This window comes from Hypanus sabinus, chromosome 4 (genome assembly GCF_030144855.1).
Source record: "Hypanus sabinus isolate sHypSab1 chromosome 4, sHypSab1.hap1, whole genome shotgun sequence".
In the NCBI taxonomy this organism is placed as follows: domain Eukaryota; kingdom Metazoa; phylum Chordata; class Chondrichthyes; order Myliobatiformes; family Dasyatidae; genus Hypanus; species Hypanus sabinus.
In genome coordinates, this window is record NC_082709.1 from 10,136,070 (window position 1) to 10,149,970 (window position 13,901).

The 13,901-nt window shown below is 39.8% G+C and overlaps 1 protein-coding gene across 2 annotated transcripts in view; it reads left to right on the forward strand.

Annotated features, from left to right (window-relative positions):
* The window catches only part of lrp2a (low density lipoprotein receptor-related protein 2a), a 393,751-nt gene that overhangs the window by 119,930 nt on the left and 259,920 nt on the right, over positions 1-13,901 (forward strand). For both annotated transcript variants that reach the window (XM_059966386.1, XM_059966387.1), the window contains exons 19-24: positions 443-724; positions 4,411-4,650; positions 8,667-8,786; positions 8,883-8,999; positions 10,940-11,317; positions 13,108-13,356. In XM_059966386.1, the coding sequence (XP_059822369.1) occupies positions 443-724; positions 4,411-4,650; positions 8,667-8,786; positions 8,883-8,999; positions 10,940-11,317; positions 13,108-13,356 (1,386 nt within the window). The remainder of the gene's footprint in view (positions 1-442; positions 725-4,410; positions 4,651-8,666; positions 8,787-8,882; positions 9,000-10,939; positions 11,318-13,107; positions 13,357-13,901) is intronic.

Sequence of the window (13,901 nt, forward strand, 5' to 3'; positions counted from 1 at the left end):
CATCCTTAAGGCTACATGTGAATTAGAATATGATGCTCCCCACAATGTAATTACAATCACATTGCAAAATAAGCAGAAGTATCTGCTTTAAATACAGTACACAAACAACATATACACATTTACACATCTCCATTACTAAAGTGATGAAATCTTCCTCCGTGTATGGATTTTGGCTTCTGCCAGTTAGATTGTGTAGGAATCTGTGAGTCCCAGTTGAACTTCAGGTCCACATTTTTGTTAAAAAGGAAAATACTCTTGCTGTGTTTAATGAATGGTTGTACCAATGTTATATCCTGGATCATTTTTGTGAATTAAGGCAATCTACTACAATTATAATTAAAAAATACCTGTCTGATTAAATAAAGCAAATATTGGTTTTGTATTGAAGTCCTATTATCTTTTATGTCCATCTGATAAACATTCTGCTGTTTTTAAAATATAGGGTCTAACTCCTGTAACAAGCCAGCAAACCCCAATGGAGACTGTAGTCATTTTTGCTTTCCAACACCCAATTTTCAGAGAGTCTGTGGCTGCCCGTATGGAATGAAACGGGACTCCAACAACCTGAACTGCATTGAAGATCCGTCCAGCAAGCTACCCAAACCACAATGTGCCATCTTCTCTTTTGCTTGTGCCAATGGAAAATGCGTGCCAGGTTACAATCGCTGCGATGGAGTTAACGACTGCCTCGATAATAGTGATGAAGTAAACTGTGGAACTTTAAGTACGTACTGTTCAAATTTACATACAAACCAGCTAATATATCAGTATAATTGAAAACTTCAGTGAGCTAATGATCTTGCTTAAAATCCTCCAGATTCCTCCAGTTGTACCAGATAAAATTTACCTTTCAGCACATTTAATTAAAACATTCTTGGGTTAAGAAATAAATATTATGACATTTTTACAGAATGTCATTAATTGTCCTCTGTTCTCAGAATGCTTATCTTTGTTTTGTTAATTAAATTTATAATATACCTACCAGTATAATTCAGAAAGAATTGATTACACATAATTACTACATCATGAGTGATACCTCAAGTAGTGTTTTGATTGATGCACCAGTGACTGTGAGTTCTGGTAAGTAGTAATGGCATTAAAGCACAATTTAAAATAGGAGGATATGCTTGAGGTAGCTATATTTTTTTTATGGGAATAGTACTGTGAAATATGTTTGATTTTCAAGAATGTCCATGCATACTGTTTTAACAGACAGTGTCTTTAAAAAAAAAAGCTACAAAATAAAATATATTGAAGTAACAAATAGACTCTTACTACAAATCTATGATGCAAATAGAGAAAGTAACAAAGAGCAGATTTGTCACCGCCTTTGATTTGGCCAATGACACTGGGGTCATCAGCAAATTTAAATGTGTCAGTGGAGTCGTGCTTAGCCTCACATTCAAGGTATGAAGTGAAGGGAGCAGGAAGCTAAGTACACAGCCTGGTGATGATGGAGATCGTGGAGGAGATGTCGTTGCCCATCTGAACAGACTAGGGTCTGTGAGTGAGGAAATTGAGGATCCAATTGCACAATGAGGCATTGAGTCCAAAGACTTAGAACATAAAACATAGAAGTGTACAGCACAGGAACAGGCCATTCAGCCCACAATGTTCACAAGCAAATCAAAAACACCCAAACACTAACCCCTCCTGCCTATGCAGAGGTATTCAAGGACATTTTCAATCTCTCACTGCTACGGACAGAAGTTCCCACCTGCTTTAAAAGGGCAACAATTATACCAGTGCCCAAGAAGAGTAGTGTGAGCTGCCTTAATGACTATCATCCAGTAGAACTCACATCTATGGTGATGAAATGCTTTGAGATGTTGGTCGTGGCTAGAATCAACTCCTACCTCAACAAGGACATGGACCTACTGTAATTTGCCTGTCACCACAATAGGTCTATTGGAGATGCAATTTCAATGGCTCTTCGCACGGCCTTAGATCACCTGAACAATATAAAAACTTACGTTAGGATGTTGCTAGTTGACTATAGCTCAGCATTTAACACCATCATTCCCACAGACCTGATTGATAAGCTACAAAACCTGGGCTTTTGTACCTCCCTTTGCAATTGGATCCTTGTCTTTCTAACCAGAAGACAACAATCTGTGCAGATTGCTGATAATATCTCCTCCTTGCTGACAATCAGCACTAGTGCACCACAGAGACGTGTGCTTAGCCCACTGCATGACTCCCTCTGTACTGTGTGGCTAGGTATAGCTTAAATGCCATCTGTAAATTTCCTGATGATCCAATTGTTGGTCAAATCTCAGATAGAGATGGGAGGAGAGAGGTATACCTTCTGGTTGAGTAGTGTCACAGCAACAACTTTGCACTCGATTTCAATGAGACGAAAGAGCTGATTCTGTTCTTCAGGAAGGGTAAGACGAGGGAACACAAACCAATTCTCACCGAGATAGTAGAAGCGGAAATAGTGAGCAATTTGAAGTTCCAAGGTGTCAAGATCTCTAAGGATCTAACCTGGCCCCAACATACAGCATAGCATTTTTAGTGTTCTTCTCTCAATGTTTACAGATTTCAGTACATGTATATTAATAATATACAGTACTGAAATAAATGTCTGATTTTATTTTCTAAAATTATAATGTACTATTCACAAAATACAACAATGTACTCCATTTTATGGATATTGTTGATATTTATATGTTTTGTGACCATTTTCTGTGACCATTTTCGGAAAGTGTCTATAGGTAAAACAGGTGAAGCACTATTTTTACACAATGTGCTTTAGCATTTATTTATTGAGATACAATGCGGAATAGGCCCTTCCGGCACTTTGAATTGTGCTGCCTGGCCGTCCTCTGATTTTATCCTAGCCTAATCACACTTATTTTTTGCAATGACTGATTAATCTACCAACCAATCTATCTTTGGACTGTGGGAGGAAAACAGAGCACCTGGAGGAAACCCACGCAGGCAGTGTCGGGAATTGAACCCCAGTTGCCTGTACTGTAAAGCGTTGTGCTAACCACTATGCTACCGTGATGCCCCATTATTAGAATTGTACTGAAGCCTCAATCTTAATTGCGTGCTTATATATCTGGAGTCAGAACTCGAATCACAACGTTATGAATCATAAACACCAGACTGCTATTGAGATAAGGTTTATACTTGACCTTATCAGACATCTTATATGTTCAGTATCTTATGAATTAATTAGGTATCTTTAACTTACTTCCTTGCTGCCCATTACACCAGGCAGGAGGCAAAGAAGGGAATCAAGGGGGCCTTTTCTGGTGGCTGCAATGACTAGTGGTGCGCCTCGGGTTGATGGGGAGACTGCTTCTTTTCACATTGTATGACAATGATCTGGATGAAGGAATTGATGGTTTGTGGCCATGTTTGTAGACAATACGAAGATAGGTGGGGGACAGGTAGCAGGGAGTCTGAAGAAGGACGTAGACAGATTGGAGAAATGGGTAAAGAAGTGACAGATAGAATATAGGAAAGATTTTGACAGAAGGAATAAAAGCATAGACTATTTTGTAATGGGGAGTAAATTCAAATATCAGAGATGCAGGGACACTTGGGAGTTCTCATACAGGATTCACTCAGTGTCAGCTGGCAGGTTGAGTCAGTGGTATGGAAGGCAAATGCACTGTTGGCATTCATTTCAAGAGGTATAGAATACAAGAGCAAGCAAGACATTGGTCAGACTACACTTGAAGTATTGTGAGTAGTTTTGGGCCCCTTATCCAAGAAAGGATGTGCTGGCATTGGAGAGAGTCCAGAGGAGGTTCACTAGAGTGATCCCAGGACTGACTTACTGCGTTTAGGGCAGCATTGAAGATTTCCAAAATAATTGTTACTGTTTTTGACCAGTCTGGGTTGTTATCCTTGAACTGAACCCTTGAACTTGGTGGACCACTCTTAGTCTGGCCTCTACCCTTTGACCTGTTTGGCATGGGAGACTCTGCCAAGAGCCAAAGCCTGAAGTCCTGACACCAGCCAACATAGCTGTCTGGGTTACTGAGACATGCAGGCCTCCACACCTTACGACAAGTCTGTAGTCCGCTTGGAGGAGGTATCTTTAAATTTCGACATTTCTTACTATTCTCACCTTATGAGATTATACATAATCCCTAGATCAGCCACCTGTTGTTTCATTCAGTTTCAACATAAAAATGTATAACAAATTGGCTCAAAGCTCAGATGCTTAGGATAACAACACATTTTTACAGGGTCTCACTGTAGGGGCTATAATCTTTGAACTAAATCAAATTAAACACAAAGCACTTTCTAAGCTAACCACTAGGCCAATGTGCCTCCCCATATCTTGTATATGTAACCTGTGAATAGGAGCTTTTCACTGACTACCTACTTAAGCAGAGTCATGTTTTGATACATATTTCTGAAGGCTGTTGTCTTATTTCTGTATATTAGATACTACATGTTCTTCATTGGCCTTTACATGTACAAATCTCCAGTGCATTCCAAGTTACTGGAGATGTGATGGACAAAACGATTGTTCTGATGGAAGCGATGAACAGGAATGTCCAACCCACGGGCCCAGCACTTGTGCAACAGACTACTTCACCTGTGCTAATTCCTACTGCGTCCCTAAGAGATGGGTATGCGACACGGATAATGACTGTGGGGATGGCTCAGATGAGTTGAGCTGTAGTGAGTATCATATTTTCTGCAAGATGATTTTATAAGTTTAAATGATAAAGTTAGGCTACTTGAAATGAAACTACCCAGTTTTCTTCTGTGATTCAGTCTGATTTTATAGTCATCTGTTTTAATGGTTTAATAAATTGTGACTTACTTACTGCCCATTAGACCACTGGTGTTTAAGGCACCATAGAGGAATCTCCATCTCTGAATGTCCATACCATTGCACACAGATATGCAACGATCCTTCATTGAGTCTTTTAAGAGTTACTTAAAAAGAGAAACTAGACACAGTTGGAGAGGGGTGAACTTTGAAGAGGAATTAATTGATATCCTATTTGTTTTTCATCCACGTTCTGATATCAAAATGCTACTTATTGCTGAAATTCTGCTGCCCATTATGCTGTTGGTGTTTAGGTCCTCCACCTCTGGTGGTGTTCAGGGCTTCCTCCATTGTCAGTAGCTCGGTTTTCACTATTGTCAGCCATGCAAGACCTGGGTGAAGTTTCAGGAATACCGTTGCATTTAGAAGTAGAAGGATTCTACATTGCTGTTTTCTTAACAATTTTGTTGTACCAGTCAGGGTTGTTAGTCCTGAGCTGAATCCCTAAACCTGGAGGATCAGTGGACCACTCTTAGTCTTAGTCTCTACCCTTTAACTTGTATGAAATGGGTGACCCTACCACGAGCCAAAGCACAAAGCCCTAACTCCAGCCAACATAGTTCTCCAGGTCATTGAGACATGCAAACCTCCAAACCCTATGACAAGGTTATGGTCCTCTTAGAGGTTTAGTGAATTGAGTGGAGATAAATTTGATAGCTCTAGGAATGAATGTCGTGATGCACAGTTAAATTGCTCCTATCTAGCTTGGTACTTCCTGCGTATCACACTGAATCGACAAGCAGCCAGGACTGATCGGGTGCCTCATTTAGCTCATTAGCTCGATTTGATTAGCAACAGCTGAGTCAGGTTTGTGCTTCTTGGCACAGGTGGCTGAGGAGGGAGCAATTAAGACAGAGGGTGGATAGGCTCGATTAATCAGGGTGTGAAATGTTGTGGAGAGAGGCAGGAGATTGGAGCTGAGAGGGAAATGGCTCAGTCATGATGAAATGGCAGGGCAGACTCGATGAGTATAATGGCCTAACTCTGCCCCTAGTCTAATGATTAGAAATGGCTTTCACCTGGAATTCAGATACAAGGAAACCCAAACAGTTTAATTATCAGCTGACATTTAGTCTTTGATTTGCAATGTGATCAATACAGGTTTATCTCAGACTGATGGGCTGAATGGCTTAATCTATAGAAAAGAGTAAACAGTCGATGTTTTGGGCCAAAACCTTTCTTCAGGACATTTTCTTTTCCATGGATGCTGCCTGACCTGCTGAGTTCCTCCGGCATTTTGTGTGTGTTGCTCTGGATTTCCAGCATCAGCAGAATCTCTTGTGTTTGTAATGTATTTCTTGATTAATTATTCTATGTTGTTTAAATAGTTAAATCATGGATAGGTACATGGATGGCAGAGGTATGGAGGGCCATGGCCCCTGTGAAGGACAATGAGAGTAAGCAGTTCAAATAGTTTCAGCGTGGACTAGATGGGTTGCAGGGTGTGTTTCTGTGTTGTACTTCATAATGACTCTAATTCATTAAGGGATAGATGTAAAAGTATGTGCATGATATACGTTGCCACACCACCAAGTCAAACGTGCGTACCTCACTTAAAGTTAAAAAAATAAGTTAGACTTGTGTTCTGGACTCTCCTTTCAGTTAACTTTTGGTTTAGTTACAAACCAAAACAATCGTGTCTCCAGCTTTCACCTCTGTGAATTCAAATTCCTTCATGCATTTCAAAGTGGTATCATTGCAAAACTCACTGTGTATCTGTCATCTATATCACTTAAGCACATAACACCTTGCTTATTGTGACATATCACCACCTCTTGAAGGAGAAAATCTACAGCTTCAGATGAGAGTAGCCAGTTCATAGAGTACAAGCACAGCAACTTTGCCAAAACCTGATGGAGGAGCTTGTTCTTGCTCTTGTTTAGTACCGGGGATTGTAAAGTCCGTGGTCAGCAGTGAATTAAAGGGCGTAAGAGACTGTGGCTTATGTTCTTCTTCAAATACCATTTCTCCCTCTGCTTCACAAGTCAATTGTTCACCTGCCTCTTAATTTCTCCTGTTAACCCTATCACAATCCCATTCTTACACCTTTCTCTTTGCTGATAGCCCAGCACGGTAATTTTGTTAAAGGATGGTGAAAAACTTAGAGGAAAAAGAGAACATTACCCAATTTGACACTGCAGATTTTGATATTGCATAAAATTTGGCAGCAAGGATACAAGCACAAAATGCATGCTGTGAGCAACAAGCTACACATAGCTTTCATCCGAAACATTGGGAACGAATGTTGCAACAAGCTCACTCCCACCTGGATGATGCTGGTGGCGGTGTGAGAATCACATTTTTTGATTTCTCTGGTGCCTTCAATACAATCCAGCCACTTCTTCTGAGTGAGAAGCTGCAAAAGATGTGTGTAGATTACTGACTACCTGACGGACTGATTCCAGTTTGTATGACTGGAAAACCAATACCAAGACTGTTTACAAGAAGGGGATGAGCAGACTCTATTTTGTAAGGAAGCTGAGATCCTTCAATGTGTGCAGCTGGATGTTGGAGATCTTCTATCAGTCTGTCGTACCGAGTGCAGTCTTCTTTGAGGCTTAATGTTGAAGGATGCACAAAGACTAAAACTCATCAAAAAGGCTGGATCCAACCTTGGCTACGACAAGGATCACTAAACAAATTGTTATCCATTATTACAGCAAGCTAATTAAGTAAGTGAATTATGTTGGAAAGGATGAAAACACATAGCAGTGCTGCTGTGCTGTAGCCTGTAACTATAGATTAAGGTTAAATAACGAAGGCAACAGGAGAGAAAAGCCTGACTTATATTTGATTGATGCACTCTAATATTGGAAGTTCACTTACAGCTTTGTACCATAAGGCCTAAAGTTGGACAATCAGGCACATCCTCTCTGTGACCTACTGAATAAGCAGCGGAGCACCCTTTCAAACAGACAAGGATCGTTACAGAAAATCTTTCCTATCGAATGCTTTAAGTATATACAACAGTTCATCTCTGTGCAACAAGAGAACAAACTTCATAGTACAATAGTGTCTACATTATTATTTCATAAATCATTATTGCAAATTATTGCTCATTGGTAAATTAATATTGTGTATATTATTATTCTGCACTTTATTATTAGTTAGGTCTGCATATTGCTAAAAGTGTTTTTAAGTGTTGCTGTTGTAACAAAAGAATTTCCCACTTGGAATCAATAAAGTATTACTACTACCACCACCACCACCACATCAGTGAATAAAGAAACATGCAATTTTTGCTGCAGAGGATTTGGTTATAGGGCAGCCAAAAACTAAGATGAAACTGATTAACAACTAACAGCAATTTGTTGATTAACAACTGACTCACAAGCATTTGATAATCTAAATTTTGGAATGTGGATCCTAATCCTTGCATCCCTCCCCAAAGTATTTTGAAAAGGAGGGAGTGGAGTACAAGAAGGCAGTTCACCACTTCCTTCTCAAGAGCATCTGTGAATGAGCAATCACAGAATGCTGTTGGCCCAAAATGTCAATTCTTTAATCATTTCCATGAATGCTGCCTGATCTGCTGAGTTCCTCCAACATTTTGTGTGTATTACCATGATCAATAAATGTAGGCTTTGTACACAATGCTCAGAATCCTAAAATTATTTTTTTTTTAAAGCATTGGAGATGTATCCTTTTGTTGTGTGAGTTGCTAAGTCCATGAATCAGAAGTGGAAGATCTTCAAAGTAATACACACAAAATGTTGGAGGACCTCAGCAGGTCATATGGAAAAGTCCTGATGAAGCGTCTCAGCCTTCAGCTCTTTTCTACAGATGTAGTCTGGCCTGCTGAATTCCTCCTGCATTTTCTATGGAAGATTTTAACTCATTTTTCTTTTACTTCAAAATGAAGATTCCACAAATTCCTGTCAGCCTGAACAGTTTTTATGCACAGAACATCGGTGTATTGACCCAGTTTACATTTGTGATGGTGATGAAGACTGCCTGGATGGATTGGATGAACAAGGCTGTGGTGAGTGCCAAAAGGAGATAGCAAATTTATTGTTAACTTTTCAATTGATAGTACTGTATGACTTAGATCCCTTAATCAAAATTAATTTCATTACAGTGTACAACTGCACCTCATATCAGTTTAAATGTGCAAGTGGAGAGCAGTGCATCAATATTTTCTACCACTGTGATGGCGTTTTTGACTGCCTGGATGAATCGGATGAGGCAGGATGTCGTAAGTGTATTATTTTACAGCTGATTTAAAATGAAATTTTCATGTATTTATACGCACTTGAATAAACATAGAAACATAGAAAACCTACGGCACAGTACAGGCCCTTTGGCCCACAAAGCTGTGCTAAGTATGTCCTTACCTTACAAATTACCTAAAGTTACCCATAGTTTTCTATTTTTTTAAGCTCCATGTGCCTAGTCTCTTTTGTATTCGTCTCCACCACTGTTGCCAGCAGCCCATTCCACGCACATACCACTCTCTGCATAAAAAAAATGTACCCCTGGAATGGAATGGGACGTGGGACATAATCCATTGGGAATGGGATGTGGGGCATACCGGAATGGGAATAGGTCATGGGACATATCAGAATGGAATGGGACAGTATCATCCTGGTACCTGTTTCAATGTCTAACACCCATTGGCATTTACATCCGCAGTGATTAATTCTCTTGAGAGGCCGGTGTTGAAACATATCAGCTCCTGTCTGAGTGGCAACTTGGATCTGCTCCAGTTTGCCTTCTAAAGCAACAGGTCTACAGCAGATGCCATCTCATTGGCTCTTCACACAACCCTGGAATATCTGGACTGCAAAGTTGCTCACCTCAGGATGCTCTTTTTCGATTACAGCTCAGCATTTAGTATCTTCATCCCCTGAAAACTAATCAGTAAACTTCAAGACCTGGACCTCAACACCCCCTTATGTAATTGAATCCTAGATTTCCCCACTTGTAGACCTCAGTCAATTTGAATTGACAAAAACATCTCCTCCACAATCTCCATCAGCACAGGAGCACCAGAGGGATGTGTGCTTGGCACCCTGGTCACCCACTGTACACGTATGACTGTGTGGCTAAGTACAGTTCCAACACCACATACAAGTTTGCTGATGACGCCACTATTGTGGACTGTATCAAAGGTGGTGATGAATCAGCATACAGGAGGGAGATTGAAAACTTGGCTGAGTGGTGTAATAACAACAACATCCCACTCAATGTCAATAAGACCAAGGAACTGAATGTAGACTTCAGGAGAAGGAAACGAGAGGTCCATGAGTGAGCAATCATCAGAGGTGAAGAGGATCAGTAACTTTAAATTCCTGGGTATCACTATCCCACAATATAAATATAATTGCAAAGAAAGCATGGCTGCACCTCTGCTTCCTCAGGAGTCTGCAGAGATTTGGCATGTCATCAACAACCTTAGCAAACTTCTATAGATGTGTAGTGGAGAGTGTACTGACTGGCTGCGTTATGGCCTGGTATGGGAACAGCAATGCCTTTGATGGAAAATCCTACAAAAGGTAGTGGATATGGCCAAGTACATCAGGGGTAAAGCTGCTCCAACCATTGAGCACATCTACATGAAATGTTGCTCTAGGAATGCAGCATCCATCTTCAGAGATCCCAGGCGATGCTATTTTCTCTCTGCTGCCATCAGGTAGAAGGCACCACCAGGTTCAAGAATAGTTACTACCCCTCAACCATCTTGAACAAAAGGGGATAACTACACTCATTCTACTTCTGGTGCCCATCACACCGCTGGCACTTTGGGCAGCAGTAAGGTCCTCCATCTCCCTGTCCTTGGCCATCTTCTGTATTGTGCCCCAGGTGTGGTTCTAGGTTGTTATTTCTGCCTCTATAGTACAGCACCAAGCTGTCTTTGGTCTCTTGCATTTCCTCCAGCCTTTAGGGGTCCAAATGTCTTTTGAAGGAGTTGGACTCTCTTCTCATCACATGTCCCATCTACCTCCAATGTTTTCTCATGATGGTTGTGGCTATGTCCTCTTGATGACACTGAAGGAATAGGGTTTGGTTGGAGATTTTTCTTGGCCAGAAAATATTGAGGATCTTCCAGAGGCTTGTGGTGTGGAATGATGACACAAACATTGTATTACCTAAATATCAGGAAATGTTAGTTGCAATATTGGTTTTCTTTTGTAGCCACTCGGCCTCCAGGAATGTGTCACCAAAATGAATTTCAGTGCCAAGGTGATGGTTCTTGCATACCATCAAATTGGGAATGTGATGGCCATGCAGACTGTATTGAAGGATCAGATGAACACCTCAGCTGTTTACCGAAGAACTGCTCTGCAAACTATTTTCGATGTGACAATGGAAACTGTGTCTCTGTGGCTTGGCTTTGTGATGGTGATAACGACTGCAGGGATATGAGTGATGAAAGGAACTGCCCAACACAACCATTTCAATGTGGCAGCAACCAGTGGCAGTGCCCAGGACTCAGCATCTGTCTAAATTTGGATAAGATTTGTGACCACACTCCTGACTGCCCAAATGGTGCAGATGAGTCTCCATTCTGCAGTAAGTAAAATATTGTTAATTATTTTCATATTCTGTACAATGAACTTGGGACCCAGCACTGTACATACAGTACTGTGCAGAAGTCTTATAGGTGAGTGTACGTATACACACACACACACACACACACAGCTAGTATGCCTAAGACTTTTGCACTGTACTGTATTTGTCCATGTGGAGCAGAGAGCACTCTCAATGGGCCAAATAACCTAATCCTCCTCTCTCTCTTATGATCTTAAGAGTTTATAACAACTAGTGAGCCATTAAAATCATGTTACAGTGATGCATCAGATTCAGAAGTCAAGATATTTTTGTTATTTTGTGTAATGTATATAATAATGCTGGGTCATTGTACATTCCTGCAGTTGTTACTTAAGTTTCAGGCAAATTAATTTTAAAATCAATCACTTCCCTTGATTTTTGCAGTACCAGTGGATATACATCTCATTTCTGTAGATACCTTCAGAAAAACTTCATTTAAACTTACACCTGTAAATTCTATTACAATTAAACTCATCACTCTAAACTTTAGAATCATAATTTGAATGATATTTAAGTAATTATAAATGTTCTTACACTTAAGTTGAACTAACTGGATTGCATTTGTAAACCTAACATGCAGTGAAAGATGGAATATATGAACAGTCACATGATTAGTAATTAAATTATTAATCTAAGGGTTACAGGGTGGTACAGCACAGACCAGGCCCTTCAGCCTATCTACTCCATGCCAGAACCATTTCAACCTTTACCGGGACCACAACCCTCCATATCTCTACTATGCACATACCTATCCAAATTTCTCTTAGGTGTTAATACATTATATTCTTACTGTGTCCACTTGCTTTTTGTTATTTGCACTGATTGTTCTTTTTCTGAAATTTTCTTGAACGGGTTCCATGATGTTTTTGTTTTGTGGCTGTCTGCGGGAGGGTGAATGTCAGAGTTGTATTCAATATACATACTCTGATAATAAATGTACTTTGACTTATTTTACTGTAAAAATCCAAAATAACCATCAATCAGAAAAAGGAAAAAGATATCATGCTTAGCTGAGCGATGAACTCATTTCCACATATCAGTCCTCAAATTAATTTGATGCAGTTTAGATTTGAACACATCATTAACCCAGTAGATGACCTCGCTTCTGCCAACATCTTAAAGGCACATTGCCAAAGTCTGATCTATTTCTGTCGGTTCTGAGCAGCAATAGATCTTTTAATCACATTAAAGCATCTTTACTAACTGAACAGACCTTAAATGCAGTTGTGGTTCTCAGCTGTAGCAGGCCCAAATGAGTATTTAATAGTTTCCATCATTTCAATTGGAGCTGCTGCCCGAGTCACCCTTATCTTTGGTGCCCCAGAATCAAAAGCTTTCTTTCTTCCCCTCTACGATTTCTGAATGGACATTGAACCCATAAACTCACTACTTTAAAAAAAAATTCTGTTTTTGCACTATGTTTTTAATTTAACTATTTAATACTTCTTTAATTCAGTTTTTTTTCTATATTAACCATGTATTGCATTGTACTGCTGTCGTAAAGTTAACAAATTTCATGACATATACTAATGATATTAAACCTGATTCCGATTTCATAAAGCTTGCCTTTGCGAGAGGTTACTAACCATGAATTCAAGAACAAGTTAGAAATGAATTCCAGGAACTTGTTTTGTAGTCTGGTTATACTAAACAGTTGATTCAAATGATATGAAGAATTATGAGAGTGTTAAAGTAAAGATTTAAGATGCTGCTCTAAAATTACTTTTGCTTTTGTTTCTGACAATATCTAGATATGGAAAGCTGTGAGGAAGGCAATGCTGGATGCACACATGGATGCATTCAGGGACCTTTTGGTGCACAGTGCACTTGTCCAAGTGGCTATCAGCTTACAAATGATTCTAAGACCTGTGAAGATATCGATGAATGTACTCCACCGGGCAGTTGTAGTCAGATATGTTACAATGAAAGAGGTACTTTCAGATGCACCTGTGATGAAGGTTATGCTTTACAAGCTGATCAAAAGACCTGTAAAGTTTCAGGTAAAGTTAGTTTAATTTTTCTGTGTTCAGCTGAAATGAATTTTATCAGGCCAATAACTGTATTGCTGTCATTTTTTCCCCACATAATCCAAGGAATTTATTCACATGGTTCCTGAAACTGTTAGTAAAGGAATAGTTTCATGTGACGTGTAGAAAGAATGAGCAAGGTGTGAATCTATCTATTGAAAAACGAGGAAACTGTTTTTTTTCCCCTGTAGGATCTATCTAGCTATCTATTTGTCCAATTAGATATCTATATTATGTATATCTGGGTATCTATCTGCCTACCTTGATTGATTGATTGAGATACAGCATGGACTAGACCTTTCTGGCCCTCTGAGCCACACTGCCCAGTAATCCCCTGATTTACTCATGGGACAATTTACAATGACTAATTAACCTACCAACCAGTAGGTCTTTGGACTGTGGGAGGAAACTGGAACACCTGGAGGAAATCCACTCGGTCATGGGGAGAACATACAAATTCCTTACAGGTAGTGTTTGGAACTGAGTCCAGGTCGCCTGTACTGTAGAACGTTGTGCTA